The sequence below is a fragment of the Anabrus simplex genome, chromosome 2 (assembly GCF_040414725.1).
Source record: "Anabrus simplex isolate iqAnaSimp1 chromosome 2, ASM4041472v1, whole genome shotgun sequence".
Classification (NCBI taxonomy): domain Eukaryota; kingdom Metazoa; phylum Arthropoda; class Insecta; order Orthoptera; family Tettigoniidae; genus Anabrus; species Anabrus simplex.
In genome coordinates, this window is record NC_090266.1 from 59,938,088 (window position 1) to 59,964,233 (window position 26,146).

At 39.7% G+C, this 26,146-nt stretch overlaps 1 protein-coding gene across 1 annotated transcript in view; it reads right to left on the reverse strand.

The window, feature by feature from the left end:
* The window catches only part of LOC136863866 (estradiol 17-beta-dehydrogenase 2), a 191,792-nt gene that overhangs the window by 99,099 nt on the left and 66,547 nt on the right, over nt 1-26,146 (reverse strand). Inside the window, exon 2 of the mRNA XM_067140226.2 lies at nt 1,130-1,282. Coding sequence (XP_066996327.1) covers nt 1,130-1,282 — 153 coding nt within the window. The remainder of the gene's footprint in view (nt 1-1,129; nt 1,283-26,146) is intronic.

Sequence of the window (26,146 nt, forward strand, 5' to 3'; positions counted from 1 at the left end):
AACGGGGAGCTGTTGTTGGCGTGTCGGAGTGTCAAGCGTGCAGATGGACTACAGCCGACGTGCGGAATTGAAGATTGTACTGCCTGAGAGAACTGTGTGTTTGTGTATTTCTGTGGACTGAAGATCGCCGTAAGTGAGTGAGGGAAGCCGCTATCGTGAGTGTGAACCTGTGTTAAGATTCGCTGTTGTGAATACCGTCCTGCTGATGGATGCTGTTGAGCTGTTGCTGTGTGTTTGTTCACTGAATGTGACTGCGTGAATTACTGGACTGTCTCTGGAGTCGAAAAAACGAACAGTCATCGTGTGTTGAGTGGATTGTAGTCCTGTGTTCAATCCAGCGGTCTTCACACAGCTGATACATGAGGTGACTGGACTTGGGGAAGTAAAAGTAAGGATTAATCGTCCCCAGGTATAGCAACGGGCCGGATAACCTGCTGGGCCGAAAGAAGAGAGACTTGTAAATATACAGCAATTAGTGCGAGTGGTCATTCATGGTTGATTACAGCTGTGTGTGTGTGTGTGTGCGCGCGCGCATTTATTTTTCATTCTGAAATAAATTAGAGTAATAGAAAGGACGGAGTTTTATTCATAACAATATGGTAACAGAAGTATACCTAAAAATAATGAATACTTTTATTTATTCAAAATCAGTTTCAGCAGACTGGAAACCCTAACTGTTACAAATTAATTGAGTTGAAACTGAAAAGATATATCTTCATGTATCACAAAAGAACTGGCTATGTCATGGTGGCTTCGAAACTTACCACATCCCCTTCGAAATATTTTCAAAACTGACCATTATTTTCTTTTCGTGTTTTAGCACAGCAATATTTTCATACTGTTAGTAAGCCATTGTTGTATTTAAATTCGTTTATTGTCAGTAGAATAGTCTGTTTATAACAGATGATTGTAGTTACAGTTTGCTGACTTCTGAAGGAAAGGCAACCTTTATAGACTTCATCGACGAATGTTTCTAAAGTGAGAGCTACGCCTGGATGAGGTTGTTCTGGAGTTACGAGCGAAGAAAATTAGAAAGCAAACATAAAGAAAATACAAAGGCAAGCATTTCTTTCCTCAACTTATTTACATAATTATCTTACATGAAAGAACTGTGTAGAGAAACACTTACCCTTGTGAATTCTCAGCAGGTGTATAAATGTTTTAGTAACATTTAGAGTTCCAAGGAAGTTTACGTTAATTTGATTGGCGATGAGGTTTTCAGTTTGCCATTCAAATTCTCCGAATACCATCACTCCTGCGTTGTTCACAATGGCCTTCAGTCCTGAAACATTTACATGGAAGATGAGAAGTCAGCTAGTCCTGTGTTCTTAATTCAAAAATCTATCTTCGTCTTTAAAGCTACTTTAGTGTCATTTACACGACCATGAAGATAGTTTTGCACAATACTGAGAATAGAAGAAAACAGACATTTTCTTTACTAACTATATTATTGTTCGTGCGGAACTACAATGGGATTGACGTTTAAGAGAGCGAGATGCTTGGTGTTGTCACGTCGTATTACTCAACGAAAGCCTCTTTGCGGCAAAGACAATATCGTACGTTAAAGATGTATTTTAAAGAATTCTAGCAGATATTCAAAGTAAAATTTAAAAATAAACGCATGTAACGCACAATTAAGATTGTCCGACTCACTGGCTGAATGGCCAGCGTTGAGAACTTCGGTTCAGAGGGTCCCGGGTTCGATTCCCGGCCGGGTCGGGGATTTTAATCGCCTCTGATTAATTCTTCTGGACCGGGCGAGTTGGCCGTGCGCGTAGAGGCGCGCGGCTGTGAGCTTGCATCCGGGAGATAGTAGGTTCGAATCCCACTACCGGCAGCCCTGAAAATGGTTTTCCGTGGTTTCCCATTTTCACACCAGGCAAATGCTGGGGCTGTACCTTAATTAAGACCACGGCCGTTTCCTTCGAACTCCTAGGCCTTTCCTATCCCATCGTCGCCATAAGACCTATCTGTGTCGGTGCGACGTAAAGCCCCTAGCAAAAAAAAATAATCTTCTGGCCCGGGGACTGGGTGTTGTGTTTGTCCCAACACTTTCCTCTTCATATTCAGACAACCCACTACTCTACCAACCACCACAGAAACACGCAATAGTGATTACATCCCTCCATGTAGGGTTGGCGTCAGGAAGGACATCCGGCCGTAAAACATGGCCAAATCCATATGTGCGACACAGTTCGCACCCGCGACCCCACAGGTGCGGGAAAAGCTGTAGAAAAAGAAGAATACATAACTAAGATTAGTATTTGTGACAAGAACACATATTTAACAATGTCAAATATAATTCCCGTACGACAAAGCCTCCGTGGCTCAGGTGGCAGCGCGCCGGCCTCTCACCACTGGGTTCCGTGGTTCAATTCCCGGTCACTCCATGTGAGATTTGTGCTGGACAAAGCGGAGGCGGGACAGGTTTTTCTCCGGATACTCCGGTTTTCCCTGTTATCCTTCATTCCAGCAACACTCTACAATATAATTTCATTTCATCTGTCATTCATTAATCATTGCCCCAGAGGAGTGCGACAGGCTTCGGCAGCCGGCACAATTCCCATCCTCGCCGCTGGAAGGGGCTTCATTCATTACATTCCTGACCCAATCGAATTACTGGAAATAGGCTGTGGATTTTCATTTCCCGTACGACAGTTGCCCGTTTACTTGTCTTACTTTTCTTGAAAAATTAATGTAGTATTTAATCGTCCAGTATAAGTATATTGTGATAGTACATATATCACACCCTCGCACTATATATAGAAGTGAGATATATTATTGTCAGTATTCGATTTATTATTATTATTATTATTATTATTATTATTATTATTATTATTATTATTAACATCATCAGTATTTCATTTGTACATTTTGTCATTAATATTTATAAGCTGGGAGGTCTCCATATGTGGTATGAGTAATTTGTTTTGTACAACGGCCGGGAAAACATTGCTATATTGAACTTGGAAACTTTGCATGACTCGTGTATATCCCTGTGTTTGACGAGATGGACTTCTTGTTGTCGTCGGGAAGTTCTATGAATCATGTGAATAGCCCAGAATCACATGAGCTTGTTGATGTTGTAGTCAGAAATCTCCGATGAGTCATGTGAAACACCCCAGAGTTTGTTATTTTCTTGGGACCAAGAAGAAGTTCACGTCGTGGTCTTAACTAGAGGATACACTCATGATTGGCTGGCCAGGATCAATCTAGGCGTATCATGTGAGAGGAAGGGGAATGCTGATGTCTATAAAGGTTGACCATACGGCGGGAAACGACACACACTGTACGGGAATGAAGTTGTGCGGACACACGATACGGGAGTGAAACTGGATATACGGTACTGGAGTGACACTGCTGCACTATACTGGACTGGACTTCAAACGTTTGTAGAACGTAGTCTTTTTATGTTTGTGAAAAGTGACTGACATACAACTAAGTATTGTAGCACTTGTGGTGGCTTGGCATTATATGTTGGTGAAAACTATCTCAGACTTTCCATAATTTATGTTCAAGAACGACAAGCGTGTGTTGCTCAAATGTATATATCTTTAAAACAAGTGTTAAAGTCAGTGAACACAGTATTACGAGGTACAGTATTTGTGTGATATAAGTGCCGATTAATTATGAGAATCGGCAAGTCGTGTTGATACAGAGACAGTGAATGGTTCTTATCTACATATATGTACATTGGTCAACGGACTATCTGCAAATGGTGGCATAGTTCTCGCTTTCGTTTTCCCACTGTTTCCTTTGTTGTTGTTGTTGTTGTTGTTGTTGTTGTTGTTGTAAATATGGAGTCTTCTAGCAATATTTTATGTGTATACTATGTGTATATTTTGGTGTGTTGATGAGGTGCTCATGCACGGATTTTATTGAGAATATAGTTACTTTAGAATCAGTGGAGTTATTGATGAACCTAGGTGCAGTCCTTCCTATTTAGTCGTTTTCAGAAGGTTAGGTAAGGCCTGAAGCAGATGTACCATTATGTACACGCCCTGGAATATAAATAATTATCATGCTCTATCTAAATTCGAGGGATCCATTCTGGTGAACTCAGGCGCCCATACCACGGACATTTCGATTTATTATTTGTATTAATTTATTTCGAGTTTTTTTATTTATTTATTTATATAATTTTATGTATTCAGTCATTTATTTTATTATTATTATTTATCAAACAGTTACAATTGGCGCCCAGCGTCGGGTTGAATGATTGGTACATCTGTTAGGCTCATAAGCGTAGGCGCACTTGTCAGGTGTGGTTGGAATTCTACAAACTATGTCAGTGAAGTGTTTCATATGTATTTTGGTGTATGAAGAAATGTTTTAGCGAGTCGAGTATAATAAAATTAAGAAATATAGAGGTTGTTAAAGTTGTTGGCACTATGAATCAGGATAAGAGAAATCAAAATAATTCCACCACATCAAGTCTATCTAATTTAAGTGAGAGAAGCGAAATGGCTAATAGTAGTGAAGATCAGTTGGCAACGATAGGTGAGGAACCAAGTAACCCATCTCAGACTCAGCATGTAGGAGATCAAGGGGCGACTTTAACTCTTAGTATGCTTCAATCGCTATTTAATCAGTTCAGTAAAGAGTTGAAGGGTGAATTTAACAGTAAGAGTGATGTATTGTCCAGTAACATCGATAATAATAATGTTGAACTGTCCAGTAAAATCGATAATAATAGTGCTGAATTGTCCAGTAAAATTGATAGCTAGAGCAAAGAGTTGAAGAGTGAATTGAGTTTTTTACGTAATGAAATATACAGTATTAACATACATACATTATCATTATAGACTGTTATGCCTTGCAGCGATCAGTCTGCAAGCCTCTGAGAATTTACCAAACGTCGCCACAATCCTCGATTTGCAACTAGTGTTGTGGCCTCATTAGGTTCTATACCTCTTATCTTTAAATCGTTAGAAACCGAGTCTAACCATCGTCGTCTTGGTCTATCTCTACTTCTCTTATCCTCCATAGCAGAGTCCATTATTCTCCTAGGTAACCTATCCTCCTCCATTCGCCTCACATGACCCCACCACCGAAGCCGGTTTATGCGTACAGCTTCATCCATCGAGTTCATTCCTAAATTAGCCTTTATCTCCTCATTCCGAGTACCCTCCTGCCATTGTTCCCACCTGTTTGTACCAGCAATCATTCTTGCTACTTTCATGTCTGTTACTTCTAACTTATGAATAAGATATCCTGAGTCCTCCCAGCTTTCGCTCCCGTAAAGCAAAGTTGGTCTGAAAACAGACCGATGTAAAGATAGTTTCATCTGGGAGCTGACTTCCTTCTTACAGAATACTGTTGATCGCAGCTGCGAGCTCACTGCATTAGCTTTACGACACCTTGATTCAATCTCACTTACTATATTACCATCCTGGGAGAACACACAACCTAAATACTTGAAATTATCGACCTGTTCTAGCTTTGTATCACCAATCTAACATTCAATTCTGTTGAATTTCTTACCTACTGACATCAATTTAGTCTTCGAGAGGCTGATTTTCATACCATACTCATTGCACCTATTTTCAAGTTCCACGATACTAGACTGTAGGCTTTCGGCACAATCTGCCATTAAGACCAAGTCGTCAGCATAGGCCAGACTGCTTACTACATTTCCACCTAATTGAATCCCTCCCTGCCATTTTATACCCTTCAGCAGATGATCCATGTAAACTACACACAGCAAAGGTGAAAGATTACAGACTAGTCTAACCCCTGTAAGTGCCCTGAACCAAGAACTCAGTCTACCATCAATTCTCACTGAAGCCCAATTGTCAACATAAATGCCTTTGATTGCTTTTAATAATCTGCCTTTAATTCCATAGTCCCCCAGTATGGAGAACATCTTTTCCCTCGGTACCCTGTCATATGCTTTCTCTAGATCTACGAAACATAAACACAATTGCCTATTCCTCTCGTAGCATTTTTCAATTACCTGGCGAATACTGAAAATCTGATCCTGACAGCCTCTCTGTGGTCTGAAACCACACTGGTTTTCATCCAACTTCCTTTCAACGACTGATCGCACCCTCCCTTCCAAGCTGCCAGTGAATACTTTGCCTGGTATACTAATCAGTGAGATACCTCGATAGTTGTTGCAATCCTTCCTGTTCCCTTCCTTATAGATAGGGGCAATTACTGCCTTTGCCCAATCTGAAGGTACCTTACCAACACTCCACGCTAATTTTACTACTCTATGAAGCCATTTCATCCCTGCCTTCCCACTATACTTCACCATTTCAGGTCTAATTTCATCTATTCCTGCTGCCTTATGAAAATGGAGTTTATTTACCATCCTTTCCACTTCCTCAAGCATAATTTCACCAACATCATTTTCCTCCTCCCCATGAGCTTGGCTGTTCACAACACCACCGGGCTGATTTCCTTTTACATTGAGAAGATGTTCAAAATATTCCCTCCACCTCTCCAGTGATTCCCTGGGATCTATTATGAGTTCACCTGAATTACTCAAAACACTGTTCATTTCCTTTTTCCCTCCCTTCCTAAGATTCTTTATTACTGTCCAGAAAGGTTTCCCTGCTGCTTGACCTAGCCTTTCCAGGTTGTTACCAAAATCTTCCCATGACTTCTTTTTGGATTCAACAACTATTTGTTTCGCTCTGTTTTTTTCATCTACATACAACTCCCTGTCTGCCTCGGCCCTTGTTTGGAGCCATTTCTGATAAGGCTTCTTTTTACGTTTACAAGCTGCTCTCACTTCATCATTCCACCAAGATGTTCGCCTTTTCCCATCTTTACACACAGTTGTTCCTAGGCATTCCCTTGCTGTTTCTACTACAGCATCCCTGTATGCCACCCATTAACTTTCTATATCCTGAACCTGCTTACTGTCTACTGTTCGAAACTTCTCACTAAACATATCCATGTACTTCCGTCTAATTTCCTCGTCGTGGAGATTTTCTACGCTTATTCGTTTGCAGACAGATTTCACTTTCTCTACCATAGGCCTAGAGATACTTAGTTCACTACAGATCAGATAGTGGTCTGTATCATCGAAAAATTCCCGGAAAACTCGTACATTCCTAACAGACTTCCTGAATTTGAAGTCTGTTAAGATATAGTCTATTATGGATCTGGTACCCCTAGCCTCCCATGTGTAGCGGTGAATAGCCTTATGCTTGAAGAATGTATTCGTAACAGCTAAACCCATACTAGCACAGAAGTCCAGCAAACGCTTCCCATTCCCATTAGCTTCCATATCTTCCCCACATTTACCAATCACCCTTTCGTATCCTTCAGTTCTATTCCCAACTCTCGCATTGAAATCGCCCATTAGCACTATTCTATCCTTGCTGTTGACCCTGACCACGATGTCACTCAATGCTTCATAAAACTCGTCAACTTCATCCTCATCTGCACCCTTACATGGTGAATACACGGACACAATTCTAGTCCTAATTTCTCCAACTGACAAATCTACCCACATCATTCGCTCAGTTATGTGCCTAACAGAAACTATGTTGCGTGCAATGGTATTCCTGATAAAGAGCCCTACCCCAGACTCTGCCCTTCCCTTTCTAACACCCGTCAAGTACACTTTATAATCTCCTATCTCTTCCTCGTTATCTCCCCTTAACCGAATATCACTTACTCCTAGCACATCCAGATGAATTAAATTCAGTTAGTACGGAACTGTCCAGTAAGATTGAGAATCAGAGTAAGGATTTAAATTCAGTGAGTGTTGAATTGTGTAGTAAAATTGATAGTTTAAGCAGAGCTGTGAATGGTAGAATAGATGAATTAAACCAGAAGTTTGGCCAACAAACCAGGGAAATTCAGGAACTCAATAATAAGGTAGAAGTTCAATGCTTGGAACTGACTGAGAAAATCGAATGCTGATTTAATGCAGTTAGGAAGGAATTTGTTGAAAACAGTAAGCAATGTGATAAGAGAATAAAAATAGTGGAAGATAAAGCCGAAGAAATAGCTATTATTAAAATCAATCAGAATGTCTTAGCGAAGCGAATATATGAGAAGAATGAGAAATTGGAGAAAGACCTTAAGTCGGTAAAAGAAGACCTCAAGTCAGTAGAAGTGAATGCCAGAATGGTAGTGGAAGAAAGAATTAAAGCATGTCATGTGAAGTTAAGGCAGGAGATTAGTCAAATCCAAGCAGGCAGCAGTATATGTAGTAGCTACGTATCTTGTACGAAGGACTCTGAATTACCCAAGTTTAATGGTCGGCAGTTTAATCCGATGGAATTCTTGAAAACGTCGGAGAAACGGTTTTCCAAGAATCTTGACGACGGTTTGATTGAGTGGAGTATGGTTGATGAGATGTTGGATGTTGCATTTGTTGGAGAAGGGGGATCTTGGCTTCAAGTTTATAGAGAGGGTATTTCGAGTTTGGAGGAGTTTAGGGAGAAATTTCTTTCTAAATATTGTAGTGAAGCTATTCAGGGAAGGGAAAGAGATCGCGTGCTATTTGGCAAATATAGACCTCAGGAAGGTGTGTGTATGACGGAGTATTTCTTGGCGCAGGTTCTGATCAGCCAGAATATTGAAGGTCTAGCTTCGGAGAGAGATACAGTCCGCCAGATGTTGAGGCATTTTCCTGAGATGGTCGGATTAGCTGGATGTATGCAGAATATCGTTACGATTAAGGAATTAGAGTAGCTGTTAGAGAGGTTTGATGCTTTGGAAGGACAGGGGAGGACTAGGCAAAATGAAGGTAGGAATTATGCGGATAATGGGAGACAAGGTAATCAGCTAATGGGAGACAGGAATAATCAGCATTTCAGTCATTCTAGGCAAGGGAATCAAGGTGGTAATTCCGGAAGGAGAAACAGACACTCTAATCAGGGAGTTAATCACCAGGAATATTATGGCAGAAGACCTAATCAAGGGGAATCAGAAAGGGGGCGTACGGATCAAAGACCTCCAGATCAAGTGCAGAGACATGATAACAGTGAACAAGCCACGCCAAGTAATTTAAACCGGAATCCGACTTCTTAGTTGGGTCAGATAGGGAGTCCGATACCGAAATTCCTAGTTACGCGATGAAACAGGCAGTTATGATTTAGACGTGAAGGAGGAATTATTGTATGACCACGTGTTTTGTGATCAGGGAGATTTTTAGTATAGGGGGCGTGATGTAAGTAAGGATAATGTGTCGGATGACTTACTTTGTGCTAGTGGTAATGGTAATAGTGGTGTTGCGATCGATAATCCTACAGAAGTTTCTGAAATTGAAATTGAAGTTTTTTGTGAAGTTGATGAAGGTTGTTTCGTGAGTGAAGAGTTTTTACGGAGTATACATCATGAGGATATTTTTGTTCATTTAAGTGTAAATGAGAAGATTAAGGTTAGGTCGATTATGTGTGAAAATGGTGACTGAGATTAATGAAACTTCTGTTGGGGGAGTCAATAATGCTAGGGGCTTTACGTCGCACCGACACAGATAGGTCTTATGGCGACGATGGGATAGGAAAGGCCTAGGAGTTGGAAGGAAGCGGCCGTGGCCTTAATTAAGGTACAGCCCCAGCATTTGCCTGGTGTGAAAATGGGAAACCACGGAAAACCATCTTCAGGGCTGCCGATAGTGGGATTCGAACCTACTATCTCCCGGATGCAAGCTCACAGCCGAGCGCCTCTACGCGCACGGCCAACTCGCCCGGTGTTGTTGGGGGAGTCGAGAGTAGCAATGTTATTGGCATGAAGTTAGTGAAAGTAGGAGCCGGTTGGTTTAATTGTTGGGGCATTAAGTAGTAATGATATTGATTTCATAGTGAATATGGTAATGATTTCAGTAATAGAGCGAGCGTGAGTGAGAATGGAAGTGTGCGTGAGATGAAGGAAAGTCTATCCCAGTGAGTGTGTAACGTTTTATTTAAGGACTAGCAAGATACCCGTGCTTCGCTACGGTATTATACTGAAATTTATAGTTAAATGCTTAACGTTTTATATATAATCCGCCGAAATCCGCGATCTGACTCGTTTTCTGAGAGATTACGGCAAAGTTCCTCCCATTTTTCAATCTTTCTTTCCAGGAATCGATTTCGTACTTCCCGGGCTAGGTCCAGGTATTCCATCCAGTCAGTTGGGTCCCTAAATCCTTGCCACCTTTTTCTGTAAGCATTTTTAACGTGGATCAAATCCTTGAGGAGATCCGGAGTGGTGTCGTCTTGGGTGACTTGGCGGTACTGAACCCGCGGCCGGACTGCATTCGTAGTCATTACCCGGGCAGGACCCGTTTCCAGCGCGGTCCGCTCATTTTGACGACGGTCGAGAACATTATTATTATTAGTGTGGGTGATATTAGTTGAATTTAGGTTATTATTATTATTATTATTATTATTATTATTATTATTATTATTATTATTATGGACCCCACAGCAAGATGCAAGACCGCTACTTGGCGGTAAATTACTGTACATCTGCTGCCATTGTCATTATGGACAATGTGACCAGCACCATTGTCGCGCGTAGGCAAGTGCGCGGGATTTCTGGCGATATGAATGATAAACTTCCGTGCATTATTGACCTTATTATAGATGTGAACAATTGCACGGTAAATATAATTCCTATCGTTTATTTCAAATGTGTTTAAATTTTTATTTATATGCTGGGAGAAACTGTAATCTAACTTTAAGTTCTCCGAAGGAAAAGATGGCTCTTGGAAACGAACCCAGGAAAGATTAAAAATGATCGGTTTATGATCAGAATAAGTACATTGTGAATAGTAAAATCAATTTGTCTCAACTACTTTTTCACCCCACCGGCACCCACGTTAAGTTGATTTACCCCCACCCCCCAAAAAAGTAAAGAAGGCGTTTCTCTTTATGTTTAAAGAGAGATTCCGAATACCTATGTTCACGCTTGTTCCCTTCCGTTTTTGAGATATGAGTATCCCCATCAAAATAATTCTCTTTTTTTTCAACTTCCTTTCACCCCCCCCCCCCCCCCTTGAAGTGAATTTTCCGGCAAAAAATACCTGTTTCTTTAATAGTAAAGGATCTTCTAAATACCAATTATCACGACTCTAACATCTTCGAATTTGAGATATGTGTCCTCATAAAAGGAATTCAACTCCTTTTCACCGCCGCCTCCCAAGACGATTTCCCCCCAAAAACGCGTTTTTACTTGTTTTTAAAGGAGATACAAATACCATTTTTCACGTCTATAACAACATTAGTTTTTATTAGATGTACGTATCCACATAAAATTAATTCAATTAATTTTTCAATCATTTCATCTCCGCCCCCCTTCATTGGATTTTAAGAGAAGACATGTTTGTTTAATTTTAAAACAGGTTCCAAATACCAATTTTCACGTCTGCCAAACCTTTCGTTTTTGAGACAATAGTATCCTCATACAAATAATTAAATTAATTTTTCAATTTCCCTCCTCTCTTTAGGGGGATTTCCGAACACAAAAATACGTATTCCTTTATTTTTAAAGGAAATTTCAAATACCAAATTTCACGTCTGTAACATCTTCAGCTTTTGAGACATCAGTATCCTAATTAAAAGAATGCAACCCCATTTTCAGTCACTTTTACCCCTCCACCCAAGTGGCTTTTCAGAAAACAAAAATACATATTTCTTTATTTTCAAAAGAGATAAAAAAATACTATTTTTCACTTCGGTAATATGTATGTTTTTGAGATATACTGTAGAAATGCTCATTTTAAAATTTCACCCCTCTTTTTAGTTCCCATTAAGTGGAGTTTCCAAAAACAAAGAACCTATGTTTCTTTACTTTTACAGGAGATTCCAAATACCAATTTTTACGTCTGTAACATTTTACGTTACTGAGATATACTGTAGATATATTCTTTCTAAAAATTCACCTCAATTTGTCACTCCTGTTTAACCCCCATTAATTAGATTTTCCAAAAACAAAAAAAACAAAAAATACTTGTTTCTTTATTTTCAAAGGAGGTCCCAAATACCAATTTTCAGGTCTGTAATATCTTCTGTTTCGGAGATATAAGTATCCTCATTAAAGGAATTCAACCCCTGTTTCACCCCTCCTATTGGGATTTTCCGAAAACAAAAAATACATGTTTATTTATTTTTAAAGGAGATTCTAAATACCAATTTTTACACCTGTAAACTTTTAAAGGTTTTAAGATGTAGATACACTCATTTTAAAAATTCACCCCCCCTTTTTACCCCCATTATTTGGATTTTCCAAAAACGAAAAAATACCTGTTACTTTATTTTTAAAGTAGATCCCAAATACCAATTTTCAGGTCTGTAATATTTTCAGGTTCTGAAATATAAGTAGCCTCATTAAAGGCATTCAACCCTTTTTTCACCCTTTTCCGCCCTTCCTACTGGGATTTTCCGAAAACAAAAAGTACGTGTTTCTTTATTTTTAAAGGATATTCTAAATACCAATTTTTACATCTATTAACTTTAGAAGTTTTGAGATATAGATACACTCATTATAAAAATTCACCCCTTTTCACCCCCCAATTAATTGGATTTTCCAAAAACAAAAAAATACGTGTTTCTTAATTTTTAAAGGAGATCCACAGTACCAATTTTCAGGTCTGTAATATCTTCAGTTTCTGATATATAAGTACCGGTATCCTGATTAAAGGCATTCAACCCTTTTTTCACCCTTTTTCACCCCTCCTATTGGGATTTTCTGAAAATAAAAAATACGTGTTTCCTTATTTTTAAAGAAGATTCTAAATACCAATTTTTACATCTGTATACTTTTAAAGTTTTGAGATATAGATACAGTCATTTTAAAATTTCACCCCCCTTTTCACCCCCTTAGCGACGGAGTATCCAAAAATCCTCTCTTTGCGAGCACCTACATCATAATATGAATGTATCCCCAAAATTTCATTTCTTTATGTCCAGTAGTTTTGGCTCGGCGATGATGAATCAGTCAGGACAAGTTATTTTATATATATATATAGATGAGAGTTGTGTGAATGATTTGAATGACGTGTTGAATGATATCGATGTGGAATGTGTGCTAAAGAATGTGACCTGTTTGCTTGCATTAATTATGTGTTTGTGGAAGAGGCAACGTTGTGAGATTCTTGCGCATTTCTGAATGAAAGCTTGTATGATTCTTGTGTGACTGGATGGGATGAATGTTTGTGTGTGTGATAGATTGTATTCTAGATGTATTTAGATTTTATTACGGTACGCATTCCTCGCTTATCGATGCAGATGTTCAGTTTATATATAGTTTTTTCAATTGTATCAGGGTCTATATACTGTGGACAGTAGAATAGGCAAGTGTACTTATCAACTTCTAACCTCTGACAACAAGGTCCTTGGGACATACAATATCAATGGTCCTCGCAGATATAAGAGATAGGATCTGCACCTTTGATGTAAATATTATCAATTTTGAATTAAGTGTTCTGTAGTAAGAAGGGGTTGTGTTCAATGATATATGAAACAATCGGAGTTGTCTGTATTTAGCGAAATTATTATTGTTTGGACTAATTGTATTTCGCGTGTGCGAATACAATGCAGTAGATGCAATGTATATGTCTTTATCACAGTTGTTTAAATGTATAGTTATGTAATTCTAGGGTTATTTATGAAATTCTGTTTTATGGTGAATCATAATATGTGATATCATGATTCACCATGGGGGCGTTATGTGATAGTACATATATCACACCCTCGCACTATGTATAGAAGTGAGAGATATTATTGTCAGTATTCGATTTATTATTATTATTATTATTTCATTTGTATATTTAATTTTATTTATTCAGTCATTTATTTTATTATTATTGTTGTTATTATTATTATTACTATTACTATTATTATTATTTATCAAACAGTTACAATATGCTATATCAGATTACTGTTGACAAGAGATAAAAATAAACAAACATACAAACAAACAAACAAAAAATCGTGTTACACAATAATACAGGCAAAAGTAATCACTTACTATTGACATGATTTGAAGTCGACCTCCTATAGATCCTTCTGTGACTATACAAGAGAGCACAGTTGAGTAATAAAAAGAGCTGAATAGAGACATACAAACATTAGAAAAAGCAACTGTTCACAAACACAAAGTGATTTTCCAGTTTTCTGTTTCTAGTTAACTTCTTTTTTCTGTAATACTTGTTATACAGAATACTTTATTAATAATTAAATTTACAGTTGATTAAGAGAAGCACTGGGCAATAGCACACGTAGTAAACTTATTTACACGAGTACTCACTGATCATAGCCGGCCCCGTGGTGTAGGGGTAGCGTGCATTCCTCTTATCCGGAGGCCCCGGATTCGACTCCCGGCCAGGTCAGGGATTTTACCTGGACCTGAGGGCTGGTTCGAGGTCCACTCAGCCTACGTGATTAGAACTGAGGAGCTATCTGACGGTGAGATGGCGGCCCCGGTCTAGAAAGCCAAGAATAACGGCCGAGAGGATTCGTCGTGCTGACCACACTACACCTCGTAATCTGAAGGCCTTCGGGCTGAGCAGCGGTCACTTGATAGCACAAGGCCCTTCAAGGTCTGTGGTGCCATTACCATACCATACTCACTGATCATCTTCAGATTCTTCTCTTGGCGAAAGTAAAATATCTTGATGAAGCTATTTTTAATCCGATGTGGTAGTTTTGACCGTTTTTCAAGGACGAAGAACACAGCACCAGCCATTATTTGTAGTTTCTTGAAGAACATCTTGGCTTACGTTGTAATCATGCGTTCCAGAGTGTCTAACTGAAGTTCACGATGTAACCGTTTGTTTCGAACGTACCAAGCAGCGTTGGTGATGATACGGAGAAATTTGTTTTGGAATGATTGCAGTCGTCTCATAATCAATCAATCAATCAATCAATCAATCAATCAATCAATCAATCAATCAATCAATCAATCAATCAATCAATCAATACTGATCTGCATTTAGGGCAGTCGCCCAGGTGGCAGATTCCCTATCTGTTGCTTACCTAGCCTTTTCCTAAATGATTTCAAAGCAATTGGAAATTTATTGAACATCTCCCTTGGTAAGTTATTCCAATCCCTAACTCCCCTTCCTATAAATGAATATTTGCCCCAGTTTGTCCTCTTGAATTCCAACTTTATCTTCATATCGTGATCTTTCCTACTTTTATAAACGCCATTCAAACCTATTCGTCTACTAATGTCATTCCACGCCATCTCTCCGCTGACAGCTCGGAACATACCACTTAGTCGAGCAGCTCGTCTTCTTTCTCTCAATTCTTCCCAACCCAAACATTGCAACATTTTTGTAACGCTACTCTTTTGTCGGAAATTACCCAGAACAAATCGAGCTGCTTTTCTTTGGATTTTTTCCAGTTCTTGAATCAGGTAATCCTGGTGAGGGTCCCATATACTGGAACCATACTCTAGTTGGGGTCTTACCAGATACTTATATGCACTCTCCTTTACATCCTTACTACAACCCCTAAACACCCTCATAACCATGTGCAGAGATCGGTACCCTTTATTTACAATCCCATTTATGTGATTACCCCAGTGAAGATCTTTCCTTATATTAACACCTAGATACTTACAATGATCCCCAAAAGGAACTTTCACCCCATCAACGCAGTAATTAAAACTGAGAGGACTTTTCCTATTTGTAAAACTCACAACCTGACTTTTAACCCCGTTTATCAACATGCCATTGCCTGCTGTCCATCTCACAATATTTTCGAGGTCACGTTGCAGTTGCTCACAATCTTGTAACTTATTTATCACTCTATAGAGAATAACATCATCCGCAAAAAGCCTTACCTCCGATTCCACTCCTTTACGCATATCATTTATATATATAAGAAAACATAAAGGTCCGATAACACTGCCCTGAGGAACTCCCCTCTCAACTATTACAGGGTCAGACAAAGCTTCACCTACTCTAACTCTCTGAGATCTATTTTCTAGAAATATAGCAACCCATTCAGTCACTCTTTTGTCTAGTCCAATTGCACTCATTTTTGCCAGTAGTCTTCCATGATCCACCCTATCAAATGCTTTAGACATGTCAATCGCGATACAGTCCATTTGACCTCCAGAATCCAAGATATCTGCTATATCTTGCTGGAATCCTACAAGTTGAGCTTCAGTGGAATAACCTTTCCTAAAACCGAATTGCCTTCTATCGAACCAGTTATTAATTTCACAAACATGTCTAATATAATCAGAAAGAATGCCTTCCCAAAGCTTACATACAATGCATGTCAAACTTACTGGCCTGTAATTTTCAGCTTTATGTCTATCACCCTTTCCTTTATACACAGGGGCTACTATAGCAACTCTCCATTCATCTGGTATAGCTCCTTCAGCCAAACAATAATCAAATAAGTACTTCAGATATGGTACTATATCCCAACCCATTGTCTTTAGTATATCCCCAGAAATCTGATCAATTCCAGCCGCTTTTCTAGTTTTCAACTTTTGTATCTTATTGTAAATGTCATTGTTATCATACGTAAATTTTATTACTTCTTTGGCCTTAGTCTCTTCCTCTATCTCGACATTATCCTTGTAACCAACAATCTTTACATACTGCTGACTGAATACTTCTGCCTTTTGAAGATCCTCACATACACACTCCCCTTGTTCATTAATTATTCCTGGAATGTCCTTCTTGGAACCTGTTTCTGCCTTAAAATACCTATACATACCCTTCCATTTTTCACTAAAATTTGTATGACTGCCAATTATGCTTGCCATCATGTTATCCTTAGCTGCCTTCTTTGCTAGATTCAATTTTCTAGTAAGTTCCTTCAATTTCTCCTTACTTCCACAGCCATTTCTAACTCTATTTCTTTCCAGTCTGCACCTCCTTCTTAGTCTCTTTATTTCTCTATTATAATAAGGTGGGTCTTTACCATTCCTTACCACCCTTAAAGGTACAAACCTGTTTTCGCATTCCTCAACAATTTCTTTAAAACCATCCCAGAGTCTGTTTACATTTTTATTTACCGTTTTCCACCGATCATAGTTACTTTTTAGAAACTGCCTCATACCTGCTTTATCAGCCATATGGTACTGCCTAACAGTCCTACTTTTAAGACCTTCCTTTCTATCACATTTATTTTTAACTACCACAAAAACAGCTTCATGATCACTAATACCATCTATTACTTCAGTTTCCCTATAGAGCTCATCTGGTTTTATCAGCACCACATCCAAAATATTTTTCCCTCTGGTTGGTTCCATCACTTTCTGAATCAGCTGTCCTTCCCATATTAACTTATTTGCCATTTGTTGGTCATGCTTCCTGTCGTTCGCATTTCCTTCCCAATTGACATCTGGCAAATTCAGATCTCCCGCTACAATCACATTTCTTTCCATGTCGTTTCCCACATAGCTAACTATCCTATCAAATAATTCCGAATCCGCATCAGTGCTACCCTTTCCCGATCTGTACACTCCAAATGTATCAAGTTGCCGATTATCTTTAGAAATGAGCCTTACACCTAGAATTTCATGTGTCTCATCTTTAACTTTTTCGTAGCTTACAAATTCTTCTTTCACCAGAATGAAAACTACCCCTCCCACCTATCCTATCTCTACGATACACACTCCAGTGCCGTGAGAAAATTTCTGCATCCATTATATCATTTCTCAGCCATGATTCAACTCCTATTACAATATCTGGTAAATATATATCTATTAAATTATTTAATTCTATTCCTTTCTTTACAATACTTCTACAGTTCAACACTAACAAGTTTATGTCATCCCTACTTGATTTCCAGTTCCCTGTTCCCTTATCACCGCTCCCTAGGCCATCCCGTTTCCCTGAATGTACCTCCCTATTACCCTTCCAAACGAATTTCCTAACTTATACGTACCACTGCGGTTTAAATGAAGGCCATCTGAGCGCAGATCCCTTTCTCCTACCCACCCATTAGGATCTAGAAATTTCACTCCCAGTTTCCTACATACCCACTCCATAGTCTCATTTAAATCCCCAATCACCCTCCAGTCAGTATCCCTCCTACACAGTATTCCACTAATAACAATCTCCGCTTTCTTAAACTTCACCCGTGCTGCATTTACCAGATCCCACACATCTCCAACTATGTTGGTACTTATATCAGCTGCCTTACGTTGTTGGCACCAACGTGAAACACTACCACCTTCTCCTTCCCCTCCTCCCTCTCTTCTACTTTCCTCAACATCTGGTTCGAGCCGCCCCTCCCCAGGCTGGACTGGCGTAAGTGAATAAAGAACGTGGCAGTGATTTGTAGAAAAGTGATTCACATACAAATTTGGGGGAATATTTCCTGTTTAGTAGAGGAAATAATCCTGTTAGTCTTGCATAACTTGGATTTAATTTCTGATTTATGTGGTATTTCTATGATAAGTGTCAGACAAAGAAAACTTCCAGGTACTTCACGGCCTTGTCATTGGGCGTCCATGGTATGGTTGTTCCATTTAGAATTATTGATGGTGGGGGTGGTGGACATCGAAGAATAAATATCATGGTTTCACATTTCGGTACATTCAGTGAAATTCTGCGGTCATCTAACCACCTTGATATGATTTGCAGGGAAGCTTGCAGGCGGTGAGTGGCAGTTAAAATGTCACGGTGTGATGCGAAGACAGCAGCATCATCTGCATACATTGCGATGTTGACGAATGGATGCGATGGAATGTTGTTTGTATAAATGTTAAAGGGTGTTGGACGAAGAATAGAACCTTGAGGAACTCCGGATCTGATGGGCCGAGGTGTTGAATTCGTGGAGTTGATACGTACGCTAAAGATACGCTGGCTCAAGAAGCTGTGCAATATGGGATTCCGATTGTTTGCAACTTGTATAATAGGCCTTTGTGCCAAATCTTCCAAATGCCTTTGTAAAATCTAAGAATGCTGCAATAGTGTGATGTCTGATATCGAAACCTTGTGTAATATGTTCTGTAATACGTAGTAGCTGATTAGTAGTAGAATGCCTTTGACAGTAGCCAAACTGATGATGTGGAAAGAGAGATGTTTCCTTTAAGAAATTATTTAGACGTTTGTGGATAATTTTCTCAAATAATTTGGTTAACGTTGGGAATAAACTTACTGGTCGGTAACTCGTTGGTAGTGACGAAGGTTTTTCAGGTTTGTGAACTGCAATTATGTCTGCGTATTTCCATGTGTCAGAAAAGCACCTAAGAGGAAGGAGTGCATTGAATATAAATGCAAGGAATGATAGTGCTTTTCGAGTGAAGTGCTTCAAGGCTATATTAGGGATAAGATCATGTCAGCAGATTTCTTGACGGGCAGGCTCTTGATCAGATGTTGGATTTCTCCCAGTGAGGTAAATTTGATTCTTTCCGGAAGTGTAGAGTAGAATGTTGGAACTACTACTACTTCACTGTTAAACTCGTACTTGATTGGTGGGTTTGGGGTGAAGGAAGCTTCAAAAAAAAACATCTGCGAGTATATCACATTTTTCAGAATCACTCAAATCCGTATGGTTACCAGTCACCTCCGGTGTCCCACAAGGCAGTACTCTTGGCCCCTTGCTGTTTTTTTTGTTTATGGACGATCTGCCGTCCGAACTCAACGAAACAGCCAATACCCTACTCTTTGCTGACGACTGCAAGATATTTAGGGAGATCAGGAATCCAGCAGATGCAGCTCTGCTACAGTCCTCACTTAATGCCCTCTCGAACTGGTGCCGTACTTGGAAACTTATCCCCAATCCACAAAAATGCAGCCACATGACCATAACACTACGTAAATCTCCTCTACCGACATCATATTACCTACTCGACAAGCCCATCACCGTGGTTACGCAACAGCGTGAACTAGGTGTAATATTCGATACAAAATTACAATTTAAGACCCATATAGAAACATATACAACCAACGCTATGAAATTACTAGGCATTCTCTATCGCTTCACAGAATTTTCTGACCCCATTGCTCTTCGTCACTTCTTCCTCACGATCGTTCAACCTCTCTTAAACTACTGCTCTCCGATTTGGACAACAGCCGCCCCCTCCAATACTAAACAGTTAGACAGAGCAGTGTCCTTCTTTGCTGCAATTGTAAGGAACAGAAACCCCAAGCTCAGAAATCTGTCTACGCAGCAGGTATTAATGGCAATTAATGTGTCACCGCTGCACATCAGGCGACAGGTAGCTGACCTGAATTTCCTCCACGAGATCTTAAATGGACATTACCGCTCGGAACATCTTGTCTCACTCTTCTCTCTCCGCGTTCCTTTCCGCTCCACCAGAACCAAAGACCTTCTCCACATTCCCCACACTCAACACTCAATACTTCAACGATCTTTCCTAATCCGCCTCCCAACACTCTTTAACAATATTAATAGGAGACAAGAGCTTGATATAGCATCAAATAAAAGTGTATTCGAGAGGTGTGTAAATAGTATCTTAAAGATAAGTTGATGTGCAGGGATTATACCGCCATCTTGACCCACGACGACTTGGCTGTGAACATGGACATTCTCATGGTTTTCGATTTGGACAGTTATTAGTAGGATGTGTACCTGATCTTGTTATATTTTGTTATGTTTGTTATATTTTATTATGAAAGTTTACGTTTGTTAAATAGTCTGTTGACAGTGCAAGTGAAATTTGCTCAGTGTAGCTGTATCTTGTGCTTCATGAATAAATAAATAAATAATGGGTATGAGCTGATTTCAGAGGTGGAATAATGCTTGATTCATACAGTATTCGTTTGGTTTCCTTCCAGAGTGCGCAATTATCGGGCGATAGACCGGAGAGATGATTCTGGTACGATGCATAACCGTGATTATCTAAAGTTGTGCTTGCTAATCTGATGAGCTGGTTTATGTGCCAAGGTAGACGCTGAGCCTGCCATAGACGTCGTAATATATGTTTGGCCTTTAGTCGTAAAATTCTGAGAGGAAATGTTGAGTGAGTAGTTGTGTTCCTTTTGTCTCCTTTGGGTTACTGTAGCTGCATTAAGTGAGGTTCATGTGATATAGTGAAGTGGTGAATAGCATTGTCAATATCTCCACTAGATTTTAGGGGCATATTTGGTTGAAGCTGTTGTTGATACATGTCATTGTTAATATAACCATGAGTGAATGAGCGAGGTTGTTGAAAGAAAGTTTCAGCAGAAAATGATTCGAGCCCATTTCAGCCATTGGTCTCATGGTAAGCGGGAATGCGATGTTTTTGATTAGGGCTATGTCGAGGATATCCGGGTGTATTTACCTTAAGAACTTTGCCGCGCTGTTGTGTAGTGTAATCACTGCTGGTTACAATGTTCAAGTCTCTAATAATTTGCTGATAATTGTTTACTTCGTGGAGAAAGATGTTTTTTCTATTTGCTTTACATCGCACCGACACAGATAGGTCTTATGGTAACGATGGGATAGGAAAGGGCTAGGAGTGGGAAGGAAGCGGCCGTGGCCTTAAATAAGATACAGCCCCAGCATTTGGCTGGTGTGAAAATGGTAAACCGTGGAAAACCATCTTCAGGGCTGCCCACAATTGGGTTCGAACCCCCTATCTCCCGGATGCAAACTCACAGCTCCGCGCTCCTAACAGCACGGCCAACTCGCCAGGTGGGGAAAGATTGGTGGCACGTAAACTTCAGGTGTTAATGGGGCAACATCGTCACCTGCAGTGTTATCATCCATGTGTTCAAGAGCATAATTATCCTGAACGGTTGTAAGATCTACCATATATTTATTGTTTAATCTTGCAGCTTATACAGTTACCTTTTTTACTAGGAGTCTGAAAACCATCGTCTTGTTGTAATTGAGGATCACCGGGCGAGTTGGCCGTGCGGTTAGGGTCGCGCAGCTGTGAGCTTGCATCCGGGAGATAGTGGGTTCGAACCCCACTGTCGGCAGCCCTGAAGATGGTTTTCCGTGGTTTTCCCATTTTCACACCAGGCAAATGCTGGGGCCGTACCTTAATTAAGGCCACGGTCGCTTTCTTCCAACTCCTAGCCCTTTCCTGTCCCATCGTCGCCATAAGACCCATCTGTGTCGGTGCGACGTAAAGCAAAATATTTAAAAAAATTAGGATCGCGAGAAGCAATAGTTTCGTGTGCACGTTTAAGTTCTGCAAGTTTACTTGGTTGTAAAATAGGTCGTGATGGGGATGAAAACACAGAATGTTGATTAATAAGTCCTCAAGTTACTTTATAATTGCTTCTGCTATTGAGTTGCTTGTTGCTGTAGATGTGATGGAACATTCACAGAAAGCTGGTTTGTGTTGTATTGTTGACTGAGTTGAATTGGTTACGTAGAATCTATGTCCGCTGACGACGAATAATATGTTAAGAAACTTTATTTTAATATAGTGCCTGTGTCAGGGTTTACTCCATTAGCCATGTTGAGAGAAGTTTAAGTTCGTAGCGTGAAAGCACACGAAGTTTAATTACACAAATACAGGGAAGAACGAACAGACAGTACACATTGTGCTACGAGCGATAGGCGTGTGACTTGCCAGGGACTGCGTGCCATATTTGCCTCTTCATATTTTAACTACAGTGTTTTTGCTTACTTTAACCGCAACTGCAGTTCTACCTAACACTTTATTTACAGAAATGAGAGGACCACTATTATCTTTCTCCCGTTCCAAGTACATTCGTACATAAGAAATAACGTCTCGAGTTTGTCCCTTTATAGACTGCCTTTGTCGAAACGTTTCCTCTCCTCATTTCCGGCCACTGGATTGAATTTTAAAGATGCTAGGCATATAAGAAACACAAACAATATTTAAAAATTAACTGTACAAATATAACTACGGTATTATTATACACACGCATACGTCTTCAGAGAAACTGTTTATGAATAACTGCACAATTATATCAACTTCCTACCATGTAATCGCACACACCAAGGGTACAACCTTACTCTTTCCCCCTGTTAACACTGAAGGTAGTGATTTATAGTTATTTTCTCACTGCTGGGTTCGACTCAGTGTCGCTACAGTTTACGCACCCTACATGCCGATATGACCTCTTACAGTTACACTATATAGCCATGGTTCTAATCGAGACTTGCGAGATATTCGTATCGCCACTGCCGTATTGTGAAAATCACTATTATTACATTTGCGGGTATATGTAAAGCATATTTCCTTTCTCTGTAGGATTTTAAATCTGTTTGGTAAATAGCAGGTAAGTAGAACTGTGGCATGTTCGACTAACGTAGTCGGCGTTAAACGACGAACGCACCTGTTTATCAATACAGTCTTATTTCGTACAATTAATATGTATAGAATCCATTTAGGATGTATAAGAAGCAAGAAAAATCTGCAAGAACTCCTCCAAAAAGGAAAGCAACATTACCTCCTCTATAAACATCAATTCAGTTTGAAGGAAGGAAATTAGTTATCAATCAATCAATCAATCAATCAATCAATCAATCAATCAATCAATCAATCAATACTAACCTGCATTTAGGGCAGTCGCCCAGGTGGCAGATTCCCTATCTGTTCTTTTCCTGGCCTTTTCTTAAATGATTGCAAAAAAATTGGAAATTTATTGAACATCTCCCTTGGTAAGTTATCCCAGTCCTATAAACGAATATTTGCCCCAATTTGTCCTCTTGAATTCCAGCTTTATCTTCATATTGTGATCTTTCATACTTTTAAAGGCACCACTCAAACTTAAACGTCTACCGATGTCATTCCACGCCATCTCTCCAGTGACAGCTCGGAACATACCACTTAGTCGAACAGCTCGTCTCCCTTCTCCAAAGTCTTCCCAGCCCAAACTTTGCAACATTTTTGTAACGCTACTCCTTTGTCGGAAAACACCCATACCCAGCTCGATAGCTGCAGTTGCTAAAGTGTGGCCATTATCCAGTAATCGGGAGATAGTGGGTTCGAACCCTACTGTCGGCAGCCCTGAAGATGGTTTTCCGTGGTTTCCCATTTTCACACCAGGCAAATGCTGGGGCTGTACCTTAATTAAGGCCACGGCCGCTTCCTTCCCATTCCTAGGCCTTTCCTCTCCCATCATCGCCATAAGACATATGTGTCGGTGCGACGTAAAGCAAATAGCAAAAAGAAAAAAAAATCACCCAGAACAAATCGAGCTGCATTTCTTTGGATTTTTTCCAGTTCTTGGATCAAGTAATCCTGGTGAGGGTCCCATGCGCTGGAATCATACTCTAATTGGGGTCTTACCAGAGATTTATATGCCCTCTCCTTTACATCCTTAATACAGGCGCTAGATACCCTCATAACCATGTTCAGAGATCTGTACCCTTTATTTACAATCATATTTATGTGATTACCCCAATGAAGATCTTTCCTTATATTAAGACCACGGTACTAACAATGATCCCCAAAAGGAACCTTCACCCCATCAACGCAGTAATTAAAAGTGAAAGGACTTTTCCTATTTGTGAAACTCACAACCCGACTTTTAACCCCGTTTACCACCATACCATTGCCTGCTGTCCATCTCATAACATTATCGAGGTCATTTTGCAGTTGCTCACAGTCTTGTAACTTATTTATTACTCTGTAGAGAATAACATCAACTGCAAAAAGCCTTATCTCTGATTCCACTTCTTTACACATATCATTGATATATATATAAGAAAACATAAAGATCCAATAATAGTGCCTTGAGGAATTCCCCTCTTAATTATTACGGGGTCAGATAAAGCTTCGCCTACTCTAATTCTCTGAGCTCTATTTTCTTGAAATATAGCCACCCATTCAGTCACTCTTTTGTCAAGTCCAATTGCACTCATTTTTGCTAGTACTCTCCCATGATCTACCCTATCAAATGTCTTAGATAGGTCAATCGCAATACAGTCCATTTGACCTCCTGAATACAGGATATTTACTATATCTTGCTGGAAACCTACAAGTTGAGCTTCAGTGGAATAACCTTTCCTAAAACCGAACTGCCTTCTGTCAAACCAGTTATTAATTTCGCAAACATGTCCAATACAATCAGAAAGAATGCTTTCCCAAATCTCACATGTAATGCATGTCAATCTGACTGGCTTGTAATTTTCAGCTTTATGTCTATCACCCTTTCCTTTATACACAGGGGCTACATTAGCAACTCTATTCATTTGGTGTAGCTCCTTCATTCAAACAATACAAATAAGTACTTCAGATATGGTAGTATATCCCAAACCGTTGTCTTTGGTATATCCCCAGAAATCTTATCAATTCCAGCGGCTTTCCTAATTTTCAACTTTTGTATCTTACTGTAAATATCATTGTTATAGGTATATTTTAATACTTCTTTTGTATTAGTCACCTCCTCTGTCTGGACCTTGTCTTGTCACGCCTTTGTGTATTCTTATTGACTTACGGCATATGCACATGAAATATATTTGCTTGTGTGCATTATTAAAGCGTTGTTTCACTTCGTTCCGCCAAGGAATGGCAAATTTCAAGAAGGGAGCTGATTTATTTACACCACGCAAACATCGAAGAACACGATTATAGTAATGAGTATATCAATATAAAGGCACAAATATATGACATTAAATTGAGTGAAGTTGGGAGAGAGTGTTTATTTCCTTAATTTCTCACTGAGCTTGGAAACCGACTCAATTATGTATATTATGTATATTTTGATCCATCATTTATGTTGGTAAGGGGACCTCCATTTTTGATACATTTCTTGATGGTTATGTCTCCTGATTTCAATATGTAACTAGATCAATTTGACAGCAGTGATGAGCGATTAAAAAAAAGAGAACAGGTCGGCGATATTTGCTTTTCAGTATACATACAGCTTTACGTGCCAGTACTGTACAGGAGTACAATGGGTGAGGCGAAAATCACGTGCCTCTGAATAGGAAGATAATCTGTCGAAGATAGGTGTTACAGTTCACAAAGTGGGCATCAAAACAGAGTTTTAACTTGCAGTATGAACAGCGAATGGAGAACGATTCGCTGTCCCCTCCTTCTACATCCAAAGTGAACTTTTTCCGTTTGGTAAACCATTAACGGCTGAGAGATGTGCAACCATTCTCGAAGAACTTATTGCTATGTGCTCATGCATCTGCCAGCCCTTAGAAAGACCTCTTCCTGTATTGCCTTGAGGGAGTGAGGCTGGAGAGTTCCCGGTCGGTCTGAGGGCATGTGACGGCCTCTCCTTGCCTTGTGCTTGAAATGAGAATCAGGCTGGAGATTTCTTGGCCGGCCTCAGGGCATTTGGCGGCTTCTCCTTTTATTGTGCTTTTCGTCCCCACTGTAATTGGGCCCAGTTACT